This window comes from Mya arenaria, chromosome 6 (assembly GCF_026914265.1).
Source record: "Mya arenaria isolate MELC-2E11 chromosome 6, ASM2691426v1".
NCBI classification, from domain to species: domain Eukaryota; kingdom Metazoa; phylum Mollusca; class Bivalvia; order Myida; family Myidae; genus Mya; species Mya arenaria.
In genome coordinates this window covers 61,129,425-61,153,229 of record NC_069127.1, presented here as the reverse complement: position 1 = coordinate 61,153,229, position 23,805 = coordinate 61,129,425, and the positions used below count along the sequence as shown (strand labels likewise).

The 23,805-nt window shown below is 34.4% G+C and overlaps 2 protein-coding genes across 5 annotated transcripts; one reads left to right on the top strand and one right to left on the bottom strand.

Moving 5' to 3' along the window:
* Positions 1 to 1,332: 1,332 nt before the first annotated feature.
* Positions 1,333 to 13,539, bottom strand: LOC128238271 (uncharacterized). 3 transcript variants are annotated; one of them, XM_052954001.1, is made up of 12 exons: positions 13,391 to 13,539; positions 11,364 to 11,632; positions 10,619 to 10,738; positions 10,081 to 10,165; positions 8,844 to 8,891; positions 8,467 to 8,499; positions 7,666 to 7,740; positions 6,608 to 6,667; positions 5,489 to 5,545; positions 5,032 to 5,067; positions 4,585 to 4,638; positions 1,333 to 4,016 (listed from the first exon to the last, which is right to left on the bottom strand). In XM_052954001.1, exons 2-12 carry the CDS (start codon positions 11,625 to 11,627, stop codon positions 3,667 to 3,669), a joined length of 1,182 nt encoding a protein of 393 aa, XP_052809961.1. In that variant the 5' UTR covers positions 11,628 to 11,632; positions 13,391 to 13,539; the 3' UTR covers positions 1,333 to 3,666. The 3 variants fall into 3 exon arrangements, with proteins under 3 accessions (XP_052809961.1, XP_052809962.1, XP_052809959.1); XM_052954002.1 differs by lacking the exon at positions 13,391 to 13,539 and adding an exon at positions 12,751 to 12,833 and having other exon boundaries at positions 11,364 to 11,635; XM_052953999.1 differs by lacking the exon at positions 13,391 to 13,539 and adding an exon at positions 12,687 to 12,804.
* LOC128238276 (uncharacterized) lies at positions 12,711 to 23,253 on the top strand. Of its 2 annotated transcripts, none has more exons than XM_052954012.1 (6): positions 12,711 to 12,848; positions 14,272 to 14,352; positions 17,593 to 17,682; positions 19,080 to 19,169; positions 21,255 to 21,347; positions 21,766 to 23,253. In XM_052954012.1, the coding sequence occupies exons 2-6, from the start codon at positions 14,292 to 14,294 to the stop codon at positions 22,137 to 22,139; spliced, it is 708 nt and encodes a 235-aa protein (XP_052809972.1). In that variant the 5' UTR covers positions 12,711 to 12,848; positions 14,272 to 14,291; the 3' UTR covers positions 22,140 to 23,253. The 2 variants fall into 2 exon arrangements, with proteins under 2 accessions (XP_052809972.1, XP_052809973.1); XM_052954013.1 differs by lacking the exon at positions 12,711 to 12,848 and adding an exon at positions 12,890 to 12,897.
* Positions 23,254 to 23,805: the final 552 nt, after the last annotated feature.

Sequence of the window (23,805 nt, the reverse complement as noted above, 5' to 3'; positions counted from 1 at the left end):
TTTCGTAAAACAAGCGGTAAAATCGGTATCAATTGCATTTGAAACTGCCACAACAAATTTACAGTTTGTGAAACCAATAAAAACCAAACCAAGTTTACTACCAACAAAAACGCCCTTAACACTGGATTCAACTCCTTATAGCTATTAGTTAATTCAATGTGTTTACCTGTTGACTGATCGCTTTAGCAATATATAGGATGAGCGAGTTCTACGGGCGTTTATTAACTTGCGAATTAATGAACGTATTCGGATAATAACACTAAGGTAATTAATTAAAGCGATACAACAATGATTATGATGTGGATGTTTATGTCTGCTTCGATCCAACTGACACAATGGTAACTGTCATTTCAGCAAATGTAAAATATAAAAAACTGAACTGTGTTATTTTCCTTTTTACTCTGTTTTAGACACCTTTAACTCTATTGTCAGCATCTTAATTTAAAAAATAAAGTAACTTAACTATATGAATTTCAATGCTGAAGATTGGTCGTTTAGCACAAATGGAAACAACGGTATTTAACGTTATTGGGTTTGCGATATGTACAACGTGTAATTTCTACAGGTGCCTACACTCAATTTATACCTCAATTAAATGTTATATGTACGGCATCTTCGTTTTGTTTGAAAACCAGTCGTATAAATATATATTATAGGGATGGCGACGAGTAACCGAGTTCTCGAGTACTCGATCCATCATCCGAGTACCCGAGTATCAAATCACTACTCGAAAAAAGAATATAAAAAAAATATATATAAAATTCACCAAATTCACGATTAAGAGACGTAAGTATCCGATCTTTCGAGTTTCCAACCCGACAATTAACGGCCCGTCTGAATAATAAATTCAATAAAATGATGGAATAGGACCAATAAAAACCTCATATAGACAGGCAATGATTATTAAAATTAACTCATTGATAACTAGTGAGATTCATTTGGCACTCAGACCATTTGACTCAAGGAGGAATGCTTATGTTAAATGTCAAAGCAATACTTCAGTCAGTGTATTCTTTATGATATGTATTTTAATATGTTAAACTATTTTAGGACATTGTGTGAAATCCATCGTAAATATTTGAACTATTGAAATTGAACATACGTATTTCCACGATTTTCTGAACCGTGGGCAATCGTAGCCGAACCTTAACAGTTAGAGCCGGGCTTAAAAGCATGATGCTATAAATCCCAAAATCATACTGCTTCCATTTATATTTATCATTTGTTTTTCAATATTGACAGTTTGACGGAAAATAAAAACATATTGCTTATTCCACCTGTCTGCAATATCAAAAACAGTAAAATAACAACAAAAACTATAAATTCTTTTTTTACCTGTCTGCAGTGTCAAGCTAAAAACACACACCACAAATCACCCGGAACTGGCCCCAGTTTAATGTATGGCATTTATACATTATAACCTCCGAGTTTAAGGCCTTGCGTGGGAACTCAAAGATTAAAATAGCACAATTGGCGTGCTTTGTAGCAGGGATTGTCATGACCTGCTGGAAGTTCGATTTTCAGATCCTTTCACAGCTCTTTTATTTGTTTTGTTTCAACACTGTTTTAAGCACGTAAATGACAAAATAAAAAAAATACAGAATGATGGTTATTAAGATAGGATAGCTGGTCATGCTGTGATAAATGAATGCTATGATATTACATGAGCGTACTTGCAAGCGACATGAACAAGTAACTATTGACTACAAGCGACATGAGCCAGTAACCTTTGGCAGTGGTAGACAAACGTCAGTTAGCTTTGGTTGCTTTGGTTGGAAGAGACAAGAGTCAGTAACGTTTTGTTGTTAAATACAGTCAGGAAATTTTGGCTATACGAGACAAGCTTGGCCAATAACCATTGAATGTAAGAGACGGAACCAGCACCAACTGATTGCAAAATACATGAGCTATAAGAGTTACAAACATATATTTAAGAAATAGAGCACTCTGTTTGAAACAACATCCGTCGAAAAATAGCACAGATATATCAAGAGTTTATACCCCATTAGCAAATAATGTGTATCTATAAACAACTTAGAAATATATGGTATGAATTTTGCGTATGTAATAAAAAACAACCTCAAAATGTGCTGTAATAAAACAAGGTTTAACATGATGCACACTTTTCGTTGGCTTTTATTCGTCTTTTTGAGCAAGGAATACGAAAAGTGATTTAGATGTTTAAACAGATAATCGGATGAATTCAACGTGTGTACTTTAAAGATAAACCTTTAAACTTTGCAAAAAAACATTCCTTGTTTATATACATTTTATTAAGATGCATTAGTAAGTAAAAGTACAAATAGTAGCTTATTGTGGTTAAAATATATCTACACTTGAAGAACAACAAAAACATGACAATTGGCGTATTCGCTCTAATGGAAAGATTACTTGAAACAAATACACAATATGGAAAAAGCAGTGTCAGTTCTATTAAAATAACACAATTATGGTACATCACTTCAAAAGCACTCTCCTCTATATTGAGTCGGCGTTATTGTTTAAAAAAATCTAAATCAATTGCATGATGCAGAAAGAATCAGAAAATAAATAATCTCTCTACATGCAACTGTAGGATGGTTTGGGCAGACAGTTCAGGGCCTGTATACACTGTCGTCATGAGTCTGAGTTTGAGACTCAGGATTCAAAGGAGCGAATCCTAAATAAGTGGTCAAATGGTTCATTTTACAAATACTACATTTTACTGTCATAAACATTTTTTTTGTTGACACTGATGATAGAAATGATGTTTTGTAACATAAAACAAATATTTTTAGACCAAAGTGTTAGTGAATATGATCATAGATAATATGTGTGCATAATAACCGGTTTCGCATCACGACCATACTGACCCCTTGATCGCTCACCTAAGTTCTTGTTCATCATGACACAGGACAGGTCCTTAGAAAAAAACTTGATGGAAGAGTATAAGTAAGCTAGTTTAATTGTCACCTAAAATTGGCATAGGATGTATTTGACAATAGCAGGTTTAGCAGATAGGCATCCTAGGAACATTTCTCAAGAATAATTTTCCGATCGGGCCATGGGTGTTTAACGGTTTGGTTTACAGTCACATACACAAATCCATCGGGCACCTCCTTAACTTGTTTTCGCTCTTTAATTAATCATGTATGTAATGTTAACGAAATTTAAATCGTGGTATGCAAACGATAAGGTGAAACCATCTTCGATTTCTGCAGCCATGGCCTTGAACCAAATGGAGATAGCTTAATCAATTTTGGTAAAATGACTACTAGAGTAAAACTATTTTAAAATCTAAATAAGTATTTCCATTATTACAAATAAATAGGGGAAACCATCACAACCCACCTTACGACATGTACTAGTATACTAGTATATTACGTATTCCGACGGTTTTAATAATATGGTATAATGCCACTCAAGGGACGTTTTCGTGAATTATTATTTTTTTATTTATATAAGTCGTGGCACGTTTTTAGATAGGTTGTGAACTATTCTTATTGGAAAACATTTCTTTAGATAAAATTGGAAGATGGTCATACAGGTAGTATGTGTAGGATTTGACTGAAATGACAAAGTGATTAAGAAAGAAGAGTTTGAAGCAATTGTGGACGATGGACGGAAAACAGACATCATACGATCAATACTGCTCACTCGACACTAAGTGATCGAGTGAGTTTAGCATTACATGTATGGGAAATCTTTCTCACTCAGATGCCTTGGGCCTTCCTCTAATACCTTCAGCAAAACTCTCTTAATGTCAATTCTTCTGAGCTCAGTCAGTGCTTCGATAAGTTTATTAAACAGGTCTTTGTCGGCTTCCTGAGAGTTCTCCCCCTTCAATCCCGCACTGCTGCGCCAGTGGTGTAAACATACAAAGTTTGCTGACCCAATATCGCCTGGGTGATTACGTCTTTCTTGTTGAACCGTTGTTGCGGGAACTTCGAGAAGAATGATTAGCGCGTTGAAGTCATTTGGCCCGATAACATTTGCAAGAACCTTCAGTGATTTGTTGCTTAGCAGATTTTTGTAGGCTGCGGAATAAAATGTATCAATAATAGCTATTGTTCATCTTAAAGAATTCCAAACATGAGCGGACTTCACCCCCTTAATTGTCATAAAATCAAAGAGCAAACCCAGTAGCCTACACCTTTACCAATATCCTGTTTGGAAAATTAAAAACATGATCCCTGTGTATTGGAACAAGGCAAGGGCCCAAACGGCAACAGGAAATGACGACACAAAATAATACCAAATTTTGACGCCATTTAACCGGGTGTGACGGCAAACATTAAATGAATGGAAATTTGTGAATTTGTGTTACAATTCTTTCTGGATACCATGTCAGTTTTGACTTGGCTTATACACTATCGGATATAATTAAAAAGCAACAAAAAGGGATAAAACAAATCTCAAATAAAAATAAAAATGTGTTTTATATGCCGACTCCGGACCGATCCTTTAAATGTACTTAAATTGTTCGTTTGATCTTATGAGTATAAGAACGACTATTTTCAACCGGCAACATGTGAACTAACACTATTATGTTTAATAGGAGAAATATATAAACACATTCAATAATAATAATGTACAGGACATTACCCGATTCGTCTGCCTCATACGAAGATCCTTCCTGGACGCTAGGACCAGGACCAACTACAAATAACAAGACTCTATATCATACCAGTCTCGTACATAATATATTAGTTTTGATTATTTTTAATCAACAATTTGAATAGATCCCAATGTTCGTCAATCAAATTGCCTAACGGCCTTAATAAACACAACGCTTAATTGTTAAGAATTGGAGTTGAATAGCTTAATAGACAGACATTACGTGGTAACGTGATTCTCAACCTGCTGAAAATATGTTGTTATCGAAGTCAGTTTTAACATATTATGTACAATCTTAATGACTAAAAAGGTTTTTAAGACATGATTTGTTGTTAGTTTGTAATGTCATCTTCCAACAAATGCATGTCAAATATTAACTTGCAATGTTCTATAACAGCCCCCAAAAGTTGTTTTGTCGGTTAAACAAATGCTTACCAGTAAACTGGGGCTGTGACCTGTTTTGGACAACAACTGAAAAAACAAACAATTATTGTTTATATACTGAATCAAAGCAAATAGGATTGGAAATGTGATTACATTAAATATAAATTTTGCACGCACTGTTTTATGTTGGAAAGTCGTTGCTAACTTTATGCATCGGTTACCTCCCTTTTCTATACAATAATCATTGATATCATGCAAAATAACGCGACTATGCTATGTTTTATTTGAACATTAGTTTAAATTAAATATATAAAACACTCATTTAATTTAATGTTTTTAACATAGCCATACGTTAATTAAAGAAACCAAATACATTTCTTAACAGATGGAGAGCTGACAACATGCTTTTTCCGTTCATGAAATTTTCTGTTCGTCAAGGGAGAGCACTGTGTACAGGATTGCATACGGTGTTATTAAGAAAAACTAATAATAAAATATTCAAACTTACGTGCTGGAGATACCGGCTTAGCCATAAGCGGTTGACTGCCATCAGGAAATGGTCCACCTTTGAATGTAAAATAATATATTTTGTTGAAAGGATAGTAGTTTAGATATAACAATTTCAGATGCACAGAGTTTAAGTTAAAAGTCAATCAAATTACATGGGTATCGTTTCATGTAAAGAAGACACATGATATATGCACAAAACAATATATAGACTGAATAAAGCAGAACGATTAGAATAAGCTTTAATATGTATCGCTTCTGTCATCCTGTCAATCTCCTTATAATGGTTTAAAGGCTGTTATGTTTAATCTAATGCGATATGATGAGTAAGATGGAATAACATGATATATGCACAAAACAATATATAATCAGAATAAAGCAGAACGCTAAGGAGCTTTAATATGTACCTGTCAATCTCCTTATAATGGTTTAAAGGTTGTTATTTTTAATCAAATGCGATATGATGAGTAAGATGGAATAACATGAAGCAAAATAATGTTAAAGTGGAGTAAGTGACAAAATTAGGACAGAAGGAAGGGACGCAGGTAAGTGAGTGATATCACTGAAAAGGTTAATTGTGGAGTCAAGTTTATTGTAATTTATGTAGGAAATCCGAAACGTTTAGTTTGTCGATTATTTTGTCCGTATCATTTATCATTGTGTCGTCTGAAGAGTGGCGTCCTTTGATCCAAAGTACTGTTTGTGGAGATTAGGGCCTGGAATCTGATAACTTGTCAAAAACATGATATCTTCGAGCACGCTTTAGTGGTCACGTGTGGAAGAAATGACATGTTTCCTGGATTCTCCACATTGGCAGAGAAATATTGAAAATAATTTGACAATGTTGCAGCAACCAATTGTATAAGACTATAGAAAGCTGTCCATATGTCCATATGTTATCTTCAGGATAGTTTTCATGTTTAAATGATATGATTGGTTGGATGAACATTAACCAATCAGTAAACAATTTTAATAACTTTTAATCAAATCAAAGAGATAGCCAGTTATATACAAATGACTACTGGAGTTTATACCAGGTTTTAGGTTAAAATCATTTTATGAATACAGACTTAGGCCTTTACCGGTTTACGGACAATGGAAACGTTAAATCAAGTGTTACCTGACGTTGGAGTTGTGGATGAAACTGGCATAGCGCCCTCAACGACATCATCTGAGACATCTACAACAAAAGCTTCAATACATTAAAAATATACATTGGTTGATTAACTTTTTCATTTTTTTGCAAAAAGGTGGAACTTTCATCTTTATATATCTAAATCTGTAATCTTAAAGCACATTAATGTTGTATTACTAATATGCAGCTAGATGACATGTCAGTTTTTTGTGTTTTTTGTTGGTTGTGTATTTAATGTGGTGTTAACTGATGCTATGCTCATTCACTTATGATATTGTACATTTATAAAAAAGTTCCTTGTATTAAGCGGTAGAGCTACAGTATGTACGTTCCTATTGTCACCTTATTACAATCAACGCATACAATTACCATCAGCATTTTTCAAATCCACAATAGTTTTGAGCCTTTCAGTTACGTAGACGAATATTTGAATGAAGGAATTAATTGCGGGATTGAAGTCATTATCGGGGTATGAACGCAATTGGGCTGGTTTAAGTGCATGGAAGCCGAAGGACATCAAACCCGAAATTCATTACTTATATTTACACCAATCATTCATTATTTCATTCAGTTGTTAAAACAAATACTTCATTTAATTTAAGAAACATTTCAGTAATCCTTCCTTAATACACATTCTTTAAATAAAACGATCCGACTGTAACCCGAATATAATTTCATCAATGGACGTCACAGTAACGCGGAAAAAGAACAACCACTTTTAAACGTAAAATTTAAACACTTATGGCAAAAATACATTTAACATATCATTAATTTACACTTTCTAAGATCTTAATTTATATTTAACGGGACTTACTGACACAATACAAACAATAACAAGATCAACAATTTTCACGTATATTGTTATGCGATGAATTGCGATCCGAACATATACGAAGATGTTGCGTTCATCAGATGATAACCACAATTGCCGAAAGGCAGTTCATTTAAGGAATGGATATTGAGGTGTAAATATTATTTTATGAATAGACGAAGACAAGCGCCAAAGAATACTGTAATCACTAAAATAAATCTAGCAAACCTACCAGGAACTGATGTCACCCCACTATTCGGAAGGACGGGTTTTGCAAGATTACCCGCGTCATAGCTCGTGTCACCACCTAAAGGTATTTAAGTAAGATGCATTTAACGTCAATAAGTAGTGTCTGAGTGGTCTTCCATTAATTTCAAGTATCGTAAGATTGTTCACAAACATTTTTTAAACTTTCTTATGAAATGAGTTTTTTTCGAAATATGTTTTATGACAAAAGGATATTGGATGCTTATACGATGTTAAAAGATTTGTGGTTATTTTTATTTAATGTATTTGTTCAAAATACGGTACAATAAAGCTTTATAAATTACTTTAAATATTCTGTCAATGACATCTTCATCTCTGTCATTTGAAAAGGTATCATGTTTAACACAGGACGCCTATTCATTTACACGTAAGTATGCATGTACGCCCACTTTTAATGTAATCTGATTCCAATCCCTTTTATCAGGCTATTGAACGCGTAAGTACAGCTTTGATAAACTATAGGTCATGGTTTGGTACCCACGTGCGACCCATTCCGTTATGCTTCATTCTTCAGAAAAAGAGCGAAATGGGTCAGTCGTGGGTATACGAGGCTAATTAAATGTTTGGCGTGAGGGCTTCGTGTTTACTTGTCGTTTTTGGCAAAACAAAATCATAGTTGGCGATTGCCAACTAATCTAGTGCGTCTCACAAATTGTAGAACCAACCGTTTTATTTAAATCGTAACTCCATTATTCAATACATTTCAATGAATTTTGGATATGTTCTTTTTCATATTTTTTACGATAGAAGAAATATTTTACTCTACCTCTGTATGACGTCTTTAATTCTGTCGATTCTCCTGTTAATAGAAACAATAAAATTACCTGTGCCACTTCATGAATATATGTATATATAAATACATTCATCTTTAAAAAAGACACATTTGACAATGCCAATAGGGGAAAAGAATATAACTGGTTCTGTGATCAGTAGTATCGAAATGAGTGCATTGGGTAATTAACATATTTGAAATAAATACTATATTGTTTTTTTGTTGTTACAAACAAACGTTACCCGTACTGAATGTTAAGAAAAATGTAAGCCGGCTGAAAAGGTTTACCCCTAAGCCGAGAATATAGAAGCTCACGATCACGCCTCACAGTTTAAAATACCCGCATGCAAAATTAGACAAAAAATCTCAACCTGTACTACTAGTATCTGCATTCGTCATAATCACAGAGGTCTGGTCTCCTGAATAAATTGAATTGTAACTAATGATGCAATTTCGGTAGAAAGATTAATTTCATCACAGAGGTCTGGTCTTCTGAATAAATTAATAAAATGTTACAGAAATCAAAACGCATGAAAAAAGCACACTGTTATTATTGTAAAAGAATAAAGCTATTTTTATCATTGTATTTTTTTATCATTAAGTGAGTAGTAGTAGTTGTAGCAGAAGCAGTAGTAATTGCAGCAGTAGTAGCAACAACAAGAGCAGTGAAAGTGGTATCAGTTTCAGTAGTAGTAGTAGTAGTAGTAGTAGTAGTAGTAGTAGTAGTAGTAGTAGTAGTAGTAGTAGTAGTAGTAGTAGTAGTAGTAGTAGTAGTAGTAGTAGTAGTAGTACTTTTAGTGGAAGTAGTAGTAGTAGTAGTAGTAGTAGTAGTAGTAGTAGTAGTAGTAGTAGTAGTAGTAGTAGTAGTAGTAGTAGTAGTAGTAGTAGTAGTAGTAGTAGAATTAGTAGTAGTAGTAGTAGTAGTAGTAGTAGTAGTAGTAGTAGTAGTAGTAGTAGTAGTAGTAGTAGTAGTGGTAGTGGTAGTAGTAGAAGTAGAAGCAGCAGCAGCAGTGGTATAACTAGTAGTAGATATTGTATGAGTAGCCGTAGTGCAGGTGGTGGGGCTAGATGTGTTCATTGTTGTGGCGGTGATGGTGTTAGTAGAAGATTTTTCAGTCGCATGTGAATAAAAGAAGGTTCAATAGAAAGAGTAGTAGAAACAGCAGCAAAATCAGCAGCAGCAGCAATAGCAGTAGCAGTAGTACTAGAAGCAGCAGCAGCAGCAGCTTCTAGTAGTAGTAGTAGTAGTAGTAGTAGTAGTAGTAGTAGTAGTAGCAGCAGCAGCAGCAGCAGCAGCAGCAGCAGCAGCAGCAGCAGCAGCAGCAGCAGCAGCAGCAGCAGCAGCAGCAGCAGTAGTAGTAGTAGTAGTAGTAGTAGTAGTAGTAGTAGTAGTAGTAGTAGTAGTAGTAGTAGTAGTAGTAGTAGTAGTAGTAGTAGAAGTAGTAGTAGTAGTAGTGTATTAGTAATTGTAGTAGTAGTAGTAGTAGAAGCAGCTGCAGCAGCTTCAGTGGCAGTATTGTAAGTAGTAGTAGTTTTGTTAGTAGTAGTAGTATCAGCAGTATTAAAAACTATAGTTGTATCAGTAAAAGAAAGAAATAGTTGTTGTACTTGAAGTGGCGCCACCAGAGATGTTCAACGCAGCTAGTCCTGGAGAAACTGTTTCCGTTTGACACGGGACATCAACAATGGTTATCTATATATCAGAATATTAATAAAAGTTACTGTTTTATTTAACAATCGTTGTAAATTGTGAAATATAACCATTTTAAATGTTTGTCATGTCGCGTTATTAAATTTGATCAAATGAATGCAGTAGATATGTTTTTACAACTGTAGATGACATAAATGCAGTACATAATGCAATACACAGATAAGCCAATTGGGGACAAGTGGTCTGATGGCCAACATCAAGAAGAAACAAAAGCGCTTTATAACTGCTAAAAAGTATTGTTGTATTCCAGCTAGGTCAGAGAAAAAGCATTTTAACATTGACTATATAAACTTCCAATATTCGTCAATAAAATGCATAATCAAAGTTAACCAATTAACAGTGCCGATACTGGTACAAATTGGATGTTGTTATATATTGTCAGATACTAAAAAAGCCTGAATGTACATATTGATTTATGGACTATAAAAAACATACCCTTTCTTTGAACCTGCCTCCGACTTTGAAAACAATGCTGGCATTGTCCGATACATTGTTTGGAACTAAAAGCAGAACTTTTCGGGCACCTTTTTCCGAATACTCTATAATATCTTCGCCCTGAAAATAGATGAGCGTACGACAGGAAAATGTCAGGATACAATTTATTTCTGCCCCTGTGAAAAGCCAACCGATGGCAGCTATAGGGACATGTTCAGGGGTCAAACATTTAACTACGGGCTTGTTCAAGGCGCAAGGAACAAAGCTCTATTGCATACATTGCAACACTACAAAATACACATTACGGGAATATCAAACTATCGCTCTTAAACATGTTGGGGCATCCTTGTGAAAAGATAACTTACTGGACCATTGGCATTTACACATCGATTCTAATAAGTATACAACATGAAGAAATATATACATGTCCATAACAAGAAGAAGTCAAATGAATTGTAGAAAATACAAGCATGTTAAATTTCCCGAGCGAACTCGTGATTTCATTGACTTGACAAAGGAGGTAATACCACCATTTATTGATAAAACTGTTTTGATGCATATATGTTTAAGTTTGTGAGGTTCTCTCGGTCAATATATTATGGCCAGTAGCATTGTGAATGTAAACAGGGTCAATTATTAGCTGTTTGACTCCTGGGCTTATCCCGGTAGTCTACATTTTATTGTATATTTATCGTTTGGATTCAAATGGAAAAAATAAGAACGTAAAAACAATGGATGTACAAACGTCATGCATAACTGCAGCTGGCTTGAGACCTCCCTCGATGATTAATTTAACCTTGCATTTCTTGTCCTTATCCAAAGGCAGTTCAATATCGGGAGACGTTGGTGGAACAATACAGTCATCGACTTCATAATTCTCTTTTTGCCTTTTCTTTATAACGGAATCTGCATTTTTCTTTGGCACGATATCGATACTTAAGGTGAAATAACCTGTTTTTTTCTTATTTGGTGAACGCAAGACAACGACCTTAACATCCGCTGTTGACATGGTGCCTGGTAAAAAGAACAAGTCAAATATGTTATAATGTTGACGCAATCCGAGATCAGTAGGGGATGCTTGGTGTTTCGGGGAGAGGACGCCACCGACTGGGTGCGTCAACTCCCCGTTTATTGGTTAAGGTTGGCTATTATCATATCAATATGGTAGACAACGTACGGATACATTACACGGGAACGGATTTTTAAGACTATTAGTCGCCGATAGTTTCGTTGGGTGGTCCCCGAAACCACGGTATTACATCTTGTATCTTGGGGAGGGTGTTCATTAAGAAGGGAGCGAACTTATACCGCACCTCTTTAACGACAAATCCTAGTTCCGCCTCTGCAAAATGCTAAGTAAATTCATGTGTCATAGCACATTTAACTATTTCTAAACGGAAAGTAGACAAAAAATGGCGATTAATTGTTTATATAGTTTCTTGGGGTGGTCCCAGAAACCACGATGTTATTTCATTTTGCTTTGGGAGGTTGCTCACTAAGAAAGGTGAGCATTCACAGCGCACCCCTCTAACGACAAGTCCTACATCCGCCTTTGCAAATAGTAGGTGTATACATGTGCCATAACACAATGAATATTACTAAAACGAAAGTTCAGACAAAGAAAACTGGCGGTTAATTGTTTATATAGTTTCTTGGGGTGGTCCCAGAAACCACGGTATTATTTCTTTTTGCTTTGGGAGGCTGCTCACTAAGAAAGGTGCACATTTGCCCTAACGACAATTCCGTTATCCGCCATTGCAAACTAGTATGCATATACCTGTGTAATAACACATTGAATATTACTAAAACGAAAGTAGAAAACGATTGATTGTTTTTAATAATTAATCCTCTACATTAAAATTGAAAGTATTCGTTTAAATAAACTAATGAATATCCATAGAGCATATAACTAACATAAAACATACCAAATAGCTATTGTTAACCTACAAGTGTTTTGATAAAGGTTTGTTTACATTAATATCACATCATAAGTGCATGGATATCGGAAATGAACTTAAGAAGCAAAAACTTGTAACAACAAGTGTTATATATAATGAACACATTTTACCTTTTCCCTGGTGTTACATGTACCGAATATATTGTTAAATCACAATAATAATGATAATACGTATCTCATAAAGGTGTAACGTCTCTCTATTTTTCTCCGTATTTGATTTACTTCCGGGTTGTTTTCGTAAAACTGGGTTAATCGGACTATCTACTTTATCGCGTAAGTAAAACACTTCTTTCTTGGAGAAAGCTAACATTTAAACAAAAATGTAACAATTAAATTGTTAAATAACTTGACATGTCTTTACGTAACATGATATAAGTGTTATTCATTTATTATTAGGACAAACTAAGGTTTGAGCAAACTGACAAACTGTCGTTTTAATTCTATGAAATTCATTATTTCGTATCAAGTTTTGTTATAAGGGTGGGGTATCTGATTCAAACATTGTGCACGTAGTAATTTAAAACTTGATAACTTCAAGCTCTTTCTGTAAAGTGTATGCAGCAGATTATTAGTTTGATGATAAATATCATCAATATTATCAGTATAAACAACTCCTTGTATTCACGAATTAAATGAAGTAGTTGCCCGGTCGCATCCGGTCGGTGTGTAAATTTAACCATTGAAAAGAAGAAGCTGTGGTTTAAATAATGTTGAAATGAATTTATGAAAAGATTACTTTAAGTACCTTATGAGCTTAGATGTTTGGCCACATATGGTAAAATAGTTAAAACTGACCACAAACGGACAGCACTTACCTATAGTGTAGATCTTCACCACCGGTAAACGTTATTGAGATAAACAAGCTAATGTTCTTGAAGTATGTAACACAATGAGTTTACTGAATAACAAAACAACTAGTTTCCGAACAGTGAAAGTAGATCTGAGTCTTGATCATTATGGTATATTTTCTACCATAATAAAACAGTCTATTTATAAATAACTCATCCGTGCACGCTTTTGTCGATAATTACCTTGTGGAAACATGAGCTGATCCGTTGAGCAAGCAAAGACACAATAAGATTGAACTTATGCGTGGGCAAAAGCGATTATTTACAAGTATGTCCCTTCATCAAAAGATATGTGCGTTTTACAATGAATAGACACACTTAAGATTCCAATGGAAAGTGGATGGTTTCGTACAATTAATTGACGGCACAACACTGGATCCTTAATTCAAATGCCAAATGATACAGTTTTTGATATTTCATGAGTGTCTAGACACTTCGTCAGCATGCTACGTGCAGGGAGTTTGCCATTTTTCGTGGTTCTTTTGAATATATCAAAACTAATACGCAGTCAAAATTGATTCTTTTGTCAGCTCAAGATCGAGTGGACTTTTGCAGTTTTTATAACAAATATTATTTTAATGACGCACTTTTTTATGATGTCATTTTAAAATCGCGAAACGGTACTTGTTATGATGTGGCATCAGCAGAGTTGAGTACGGCTGTATAGCACTTGAGTGTCGATTAATGATAGATATATAATAAATAATGATATTTTTTATTCAGATTGTCTCGAATCTTATAGGAAGATACACACCAGATGTGAATGTCTTCTTCGTACTTATAACCGTTTGATTTTAAAAGTTTGTTCGTGTAACCTTGTAGTTATTGCTTACGTTTTATAACGGTAGGTTCTGCGGGTTACCAAACAATGGCCGATGGGGGATATGATGAAGTATCTGGAAAGCTCCGTGACTTCCAGATGCGGCAAGGTAAAGAGAATCCATGTTTGATAAGATAATCATTACAAAAAATACAAAGTTATAAACCCAAAGAAGCATCATTATTTCAATACAGTTGTAACAATATAAGCGTACATATTTACACAAACTTGAATCATGAACTGAATACAAGAACATTAAAGCATTATTAATATGAGACAGTAACTAACACGACTGAAATCAAATAGATTTACATATTATGTAATATGGAATTAATTTCCACTACGTGCATAATTTCACTCCCAAAATATACAATTTAAAAACAAAAACAACAACCTATGTCAACGTTTGAAATCATTGGTGTACGTTTAGAGTTTTCTGAATAATGAAATAAATTGAAAAGCAACTCAGCGGAAAAATAAAACGGTTTTGCATTTATAACATATCGTATGTTTTCCCGCGTTGCTGTTATATATTAAGGTAAAAGCCATATGGTCGAGCATCATATCCATTTTTTGTGTGTCTTCATCTGTGATCAAATTATTTTCATAGTCATTTTTCTTAGATGAGAGTATCTTTAGAATTGTTTTCTATTTCAATACTTTTAGCTTTGATATGTCAGTTACAGTGCTAACTATAATAACATATGCGTGTAAAATGCTCTTTGTATTTGTTACATGGTCAGTTTGTGTTTTTCGACAATAACAGGAAGTATACTGTTGGTCTGCGACGTTAAATCTGCATCCGAATTTTCCGTCTTTGGCACTAAGAGTTATTCATAATATCATATCGGTCATGCACTAAACAATGTCACTTAGACAAATTAATAAGTCGGTTACACATAATAACATGCTAGTTCGACATAGTAACATTTCATTTACGCTTAATTGTATGTTTGGTACACATTCTTTCTGTAAGAAATTATAATAAGTGACTTAGTAATAATAACATGTCAGTTTAACACAACAACATATATAGTAGACATAAAAGCATGTCAGATAGACATAATAACAAATATGATCGATATAATAACATGCCATTTAGACATGATGATATAAATGTTAAACATACTGGCATGTCAGTTAGACATACTAACATACATTTTCAATCCCCCGCCACGGAGTGGGGAGGGAATTATAGGAATGCACGTCGTCCGTCTGTCAGTCTGTCTGTCCGTCCGTCTGTCCGTCTTACAGTCCGGGCTATAACTTAATTGTGCATTGATGGATTACCATATTACTTCGTATAAATGCTGTCCTCATTGAGACGATGTGCAGTGACCTTGACCCGGGTCCATACCTCAAAGGTCAAGGTCACACGATACATTTAAAGGTCAGACTTCATACGCTCGTGTCCGCGCTATAACTTACTTATGCATTGATTAATTACCATATCGCTTGGTACAAATGTTATCCTCATTGAGACGATGTGCAGTGACATTGACCCGGGTCCATATCCCAATAGTCAAGGTCACACGAGACATTTAAAAGTCAGAGTACACATGCTCGTGTCCGCGCTATACCTTACTTATGCATTGATGGATTAACATATTACTTGGTACAAATGATGTCTTCATTGAGACGATGTGCAGTGACCTTGACCCGGGTCAATACCTCAATGATCAAGGTCACACAAGACATTTAAAGATCAAAGTACACATGCTCGTGTCCGTGCTATAACTTACTTTTGCATTGAAGGATTACCATATTACTTGGTACAAATGTTGTCCCAATTCAGATGATGTGCAGTGACCTTGAACCGGGTTCATACCTCAAAGGTCAAGGTCACATGTTACATTTAAGGGTCAGAGTGCACATGCTCGTGTCCGCGCTATAACTTACTTATGCATTGATGGATTACCAAATTACTTGGAACAAATGTTGTCCTCATTGAGACGATATGCAGTGACCTTAACCCGGGTCCATACCTCAGAGGTCAAGGTCACACGATACTTTTAAAGGCAGAGTACACATGCTCGTGTCCGCGCTATACCTTATTTATGCATTGATTAATAACCATATTACTTGGTGCAAATGTTTTCCTCATTGAGACGATATGCAGTGACCTTGGCCCGGGTCCATACCTCAAAGATCAAGGTCACATATGACATTTAAAGGTCATAGTACACATGCTTGTGTCCGGGCTTTTACATTTAGCAGTGTAGGCATGTCAATTCTTACTGGATTTATTGACCTTATACATTTCATGTACTTATAGCAATAATAACTGAATTGTTCCAAGAACATGAACAAATTGCAATTTGTGCCAGCAATCCACATTAAGTTTTCGGTCCATATTATTACAATGCTAAATAGAAGATAAGATATAAATGTTATTTGAAAGTGTTAAACAAGTTGCACAGATTGATACTTAGCGCATTCTACCAAGCATTATCATTATGCGCAACAAGCTTAATATTTAAAAACAACAATGGACACAAATGTGATAATATATTTATAACATGTGTTTTCTCTTCAAATGCTGTAAAACAATGTTTTGATGTCACCACAATATATATGTATGACTTTATCGAAAATACTTCAGGCTTGCTATTTCAACGATGTTATAAATCAAGGACTCATTTTTCTTCCTAATTTTAGCCAAAATAACCTTGACATTGATCTTACCCACACTACCCACAATTTGAAAAACAGTAACAAATATCCTTTTATAATATGTTAAAATATCCAAGAATATTTAGGTTACCGATCAAACAACTTGTATTTTCTATATTCCCACTCTTGACCAGTAGTTGTGTACAGTTTTGGTCAGATTCAATGTACCAGTCAGGTTGCGAGAAAAACAAAATATACTAAAAACAACGGCGGGGGATATAGTCGTCCTTTGGACTGCATTATAACAAAATATCACGCCAGTTAGACATATTAACCTATATGTTAGACATAAAAGCATGTCAGTTAGACAATATAATATATTATTGAGACATAATCACGTAAAGGTTAGACGTTACAGCATGTCAGTAAGACAAAGTTATTAGTTATACAATACAAATTGTATACAATAAATTATGTTTATTACGTTTACATAATTATTATCCACTAGACCACAACGACCCTAGTCCAGTATAGAGAGACCTTTTTCCATGATAACTTTTCTAGGGTAAAAGACTTAGAGTCTCAGTTATGACAGTGTTTATCTCTTGCATTGCAATTCTGAAACACACAATGTTTAAATCAAAGTCTATGGAACGCCCCATCCGTCTTTTGTTGTTACATATTATGCCATCACTATCATAGTGAAAGTTTTCAATACTTAACCTTTTAATTTCAGAGTCTGAATCTGTGGTAATGCAAACAAGACAAGAGCTTGACACTTCTGCAATAGATGTTGTGGGTTCAGCCCGAAATGAAATGAAAGAAGGTAGGAATTGTTTTGATAAGATCATAAAGAAAAACAGTTATTAAACTGAACATAAAAACTATTTCCTGACTAAATGCTGTTGTTTCTTATTATAAGATACAACTTCGACAATATATATATATCTTGCGCTTCATATACGAGGGCTGTATGATTAGTTCGCAGACTACGTTTATTGAATGTTAAAACAACTGAATATCTTTATGAAATTATATGGGCATGATTATCAACATAAATAAAATAAAATACAGAAAACAAATTAAAGTTATATCAAATGGTTTACAAATAACACTGGAATTAATACAGTGCATAAACGACACATGGAGCACGAAAAAACATCCTGACGTCAAAAAGTACATAAACGTGTTTTATTTTTCTACGTAGTCAACATTAAGTTATACGGATTTTCTGTGGCGTGAGATTCCTGAACCTTTCGTGCCACTTGAACAATAATAAATGGCAACATTTTTGTTTCTGACCTTTTTATAGCATTTTAAATGTTTGCGTTGGTGTTTATCCCAGGTTGAAAACAAAACTTTATGTTTGCTCGCACTTCCACGTCGGCTGTTGACGTCATTACTTTTTTGCAGCTTACGATACTGTTTTTTCTTGAAATTATGTTATAAACAACTTACAACATTAAAACTCAACGGAAATGACATAATAACGCCGTACGTGAGCATGATATTTTGGCGCAATTCTACTTATTCTTATACGGAATAAATATAACATTTAATACTGGTAAACCTTTTTATTAATCGACGTGCTCCGAGTGTTGTTTCCATGGCTGCAATAGAAGCCAAGTGTATGCTCATAAACGACGCTTTATCATATGTTTTAATATAATATTACTTGGGACATTTATTTTTGTAATGTTTGGCATTCATAACTATATGATTGGAATAAAGAATATGGCACCACTTGTCCGCGAACTTTTCAGACAGCCCTCGTACACAGGGTTAAAATTTCAATATTGTAGCCCAGAAAATAAGAAAGTATAAGACTATCAGTCATTGACATCAACTTGCCATCATTTTGACATACTTACATATATGTAAGACATTTTAGCATGTCAGTTAGACAAAACGGCAATATATGTTACAGCATGGGGCGTTCCATAGACTTTGATATAAATATTTATGCAAAAAACTACAGAAACTAGCTCAGTAGCTACAAGTTTAAACATAAACCCGGTTTAATGGCACTGGGCAAAGCCAAAGACATAGAACAAAAAATCACAAACAAGAAACAATGAAGAACAACACAAAACTCCACAAACAGCACAGTGCATACAAACTATATTACTAAAAAAACCAGGTATGTTCTGCTTCGTTCATAGTTTGCCGTTGTCACAGTATTACTATCATAGTGAATGTATTCAATACTCAACCCTTTTTCAGAGTCTGAATCTGTAGTAATACAAACAAGACAAGAGCTAGATACTGTTGCAATAGATGTTGTGGATTCAGCCCGAAATGAAATGAAAGAAGGTAGGAACAGTTTTGATAATAAAAACAACGACAAAAAGCAGTTATTAAACTGAACATCAATACTATTTTAATTTTCCGGACTTAATGTTGTTGTTTCCTATTATAAGTTGCAAATACGACAATGTAAAATAACTAACGCTTTATGCATTTAACTCGACATTTGCTAGAAATGAGAACCAATATGGCCATATACAAATAACATTTTATACAAGTTAAATTTAATGAGAAGGTTTTCAAAATTCTGCTCTTATTGCTTAGGGAAAGGTAGCCATGTCTGCTGCTTTGATATGATTTCAGTTTACACTCCTTGAAATTGGTATCAAGTTGCAATACCGCAAACACATGGCATATTGGTTTTCTGGAGCTTCAAAAGTAAGAAGAAGGGCAAAAGGTCATGTCAAAATCAGATACGGAGAGACTGATATTTATTTGAAAAACTGTACACATAGTCTTATTATCAGTATTAAAGCTTTTCAAATGGGAAAGAAGGTCAATATGTCACGGTCAATGTCATCCACGGAATGGACAAAACTGAACACTCGGTTGAAATTACAATGCCGAAGTCTTTAAAAGAATTGTTTAAATTGCTTTCTTATATAACTGTATGCTAAAAAGAGTTACCCGAGGCGGAGGCGCATTTGACCATTAGTGTATTATTTGCGGGAATAAGATAGCGGGGCATTAGAATAGACTTTGTATCAAACACTAATCATTTCAGCTTTGGACAATGGGATTTAGTATTTCCTCATATAAGTTTATGTTAAACTGGTAACGCCTTGGTAGAGCTCCTTTTGTCCAAATGGTAATTATTTAAAGGAATTAAATAAAGGACCATTATCCCAGACTGCTTGCAGCTTGTCATTGCGGTTTACGAAAAATGAGCCATATTTGTTAATCCCCCGCCACGGAGTGACGAGGGGATTATAGGAATGCACTTCGTCCGTCTGTCACTCTGTCTGTCCGTCCGTCCGACTGACAGTCCGTCTGTCCGTCTGGCTGTAACATCTCGTGTCCGGTCTATAACTTACTTATGCATGGATGGATTACCATACTACTTGGTACAAATGTTGACCTCATTGAGACGATGTGCAGTGACCTTGACCTGAGTCCATACCTCAAAGGTTAAGGTCAGACGAGACATTTATAGGTCAGAGTACACATGGTCATGTCCGCGTTTTAACTTACTTATGCATTGATGGATAACCATATTACTTGGTACAAATGCCGTCCTCATCCAGACGATGTGCAGAGACATTGACCCGGGTCCATTTCTCAAAAGTCAAGGTCACAAGAGAAATTTAATGGTCACGAGTACACATGCTCGTACCCGCACTATAACTTACTTATGCTTTTATAGATTACCATATTACTGGGTATAATGTTGTCCGCATTGAGACGATGTGCAGTGACCTTGACCCGGGTCTATATCTCAAAGGTCAAGGTCACATGTGAAATTTTAAGGTCAGAGTACACATGCTCATGTCAGCGCTATTACTTACTTATGCATTGATGGATTACCATATTACTTTATCGAAAATACTTAAGGCTTCTATTTCATTGATGAAAGGATGAAGGGCTCATTTTCCTTCTTTTTTTAGCCAAAAAAACCTTGACATTGATCTACACTACACACAATATGAATAACTTTAACAAATATCCTTTTAAAATATGTTCATATATCCATGAATATTTACGTTACCGATCTAACAACTTGTATTTTCTATATTTCCTCTATTGACCAGTGGTTGTGTACAATTTTAGTGAGATTCAACGTAACAGTCAGGTTGGAAGAAAAACAAAATATACTAAAAAAACAACGGCGGGGGTTATAGCCGTCCTTTGGACTGCCATGTTTTAATATTTTTTCTATTCAAAACAATTCACATCAGGGACTGGGTCAGTATCTACTCAATAGGCATAGAGAACCACTGAGCCATATTATATGGCTGTTAAAGTTAGCATTGCACGTTTAGAACCCTTTAACTGTCTACTGATAATGTTTTCTCTTAAACATTATTCCTAGTTCCGAATTTGCTTGTATATGTATTAGCTTATACTTAATTATTGATCGTTTTCCTACTTCAGAAGCCAAGACAATTGTGCATGGTGTGAAGATGGAAATGAGCATGCTGCAGAATTCTGCTCCTCCGACAAATCAGCCACAATATATTCATAAAGGTATTCAGCGCATATAAATAACGTTGCAATTTAAATTTGAAGTATATAAAACTTTCGTATACTTAGTAATTGATAGTCTCATGAATTACTCCTGAAATAATGCAACAATATAATAAAGTCAAGTTTTAAATAATGAATACTATTTATGGCACATTCATTAGTGATGTCGTCATCGAAAAATGGGGTTGGCACAGCTTAATGTGGCATGATCAAATTTGCAAAATACTGTGCCGCATATGAAGTTTCATAAGTGCTTTTTCAGTTTTTTTGAAAAAAATAAATAAAGTTTGGTTTTTCTAATCCAATCGCTTGTTTAAATTTGGGTTTTGAGCATAATATAAATGCCTCCGCATTACTCATTTTCGCCGGCGATGTCACAAGTTTGTAAACGACGTTTCAACACATACTTTTATTTAAGGTACTGACACGGACAATTCTATTGCTCATGGCCTGAACGACAACTTTGCCATCCTGAACGACCAGTCCTTGCTTACACTTGCTCAAGTCATTTCACCCAATGAACTCGACACATTGCTGATATATCTAGACGTTCCTGTTCCACTAGTGAAAAGTCACAAAGCAAATCATCCTGGAGACATTGTAGGCGCTCATTTTCTTTGTCTAAAATACTGGAGGGATAAACATCGTGGAAATAATCAGACTCGTTTCAGAGACCTCACTGAATCATTGGGTGATATCGGACAGAATGATATCATTGCCACATTGAACTCAGTTTTCGGCGGCAAGGTCACTAGTAGATCACTTAGACGCCAAGACTTCGGACATACATGAAAAAGGATAACATAACTTTAATGTCAAATATAATGTAAGCAAGATGTTGTTATTCCTTAATTTTTTTTTTTAATCCATTCTATTTGTTGATTTTTGATCTTCTCTCTTTTGTATGAGGTGTTTATTTTTAATTCTAAGTAGAAAATGAAAGTATCAGGTTAGTCTCGTCGGTGGGGACAGTTTATCTGGTAAGGCGTAGGAATATTTCGGGTAAGCCATATAAAAGGAATACTACAAACTACACAATTATTCAAAATTACAAGCATAACTTGTCAAATGTCTGTCGCCCCGATAAGGCAAAACTAGGAAACCTCGATTTCTATGGAAGTGACAGAACAGATAAGATCATACAGACATTATTGAGATATTAGTATAATGACAATGATCAAAAAGTGTCCATAATCAGAATTATATCAAGATCCCCAGATACAATTTAGAATAAAATGACACTCTTTTTTCGTATGCTTTACCTCATTCTTTATAGTTCTCGAAATTGTGCTGAATAGTAAATATCTTAGTGCTAGAAAATCATATATTTTTGCTCTTACACATCATTTGTTCTACTATTTGTTTTCTTTTACTAATAGTTCATTACGATTGTATATTCTTGCTCAATACTTTAATATCATATATGTTATACATGCAACTGTTCCGTCTGATTACCTGTATATATGCCATTATTTATCACGATATATTTTGGATAGTTCACAATGAAGTACACCTATTTGCTACCGTATATTTAAAGCGATATCTATCATGTATAACAAGTTGATGAATGAAACAGATGAACAATTTAGTAGACAAAGCAAAGTTTTTAAGATTATTCTGTGCTATTTTGAAAATACACCACCTTAATAAGCACTTACCTCAATTTTACTATAACTCGTTACGAATTTAAATTAATATATATATATAATATTAACCTTAGTTTACCAGTACTTGACCTATTTAATTTTTGTAATCATTTGTTGTAAACCTCATATCGCATGTAGTATATGTGCGGAGTGTAAATAAACATTCAAGCTTTATCTACTCTTTAAAGGTATATATGTAAAGCATATGATTAGTTTTTAATTGTTTCAAAACAATTGTTACATTAAATATATTCAATGCATGTATAATTGTTATTTTGTTTAATGGATAGCCCGTTGGAAAAAACTGACAAGTTTACGTATATAAGTTTGACAATGAATGTTATTACGTATACATGGCAAATAGTCATGCGATAACGTATTTAAAAGTCGATATGTTTTAACATATATAAATCAGTTTCAAGTGATATACCATTTTAAACAAAACATGTAGAGTCTTACCCGTATACAATTAATTTCCATCATACAAACATTTAAGGTGGCTTTAACATAATTAATATGGGTAGGGATCTGAAGTCAAAAGTCACCAAAGTAACATAATTTCCGTATGAAAACAGAAAAGCCAATTTTCACGTTTATCTATTCATGCAAATATCTAACCGAACCGCAAATCTGACATAGATATTTATTATTGCATGACGTAAGTGTCTTTTATGCTATTAATATTCCGCGGTTATTCGTTGTAAGCAACATATTGACGCCATGTAATCCAATACTAAGAGTGGACCTATGTATGATTAAAGATCTACTTCAATCCAAGAACTTGAAGAAAACCATTATCAGTGCTGCACTTT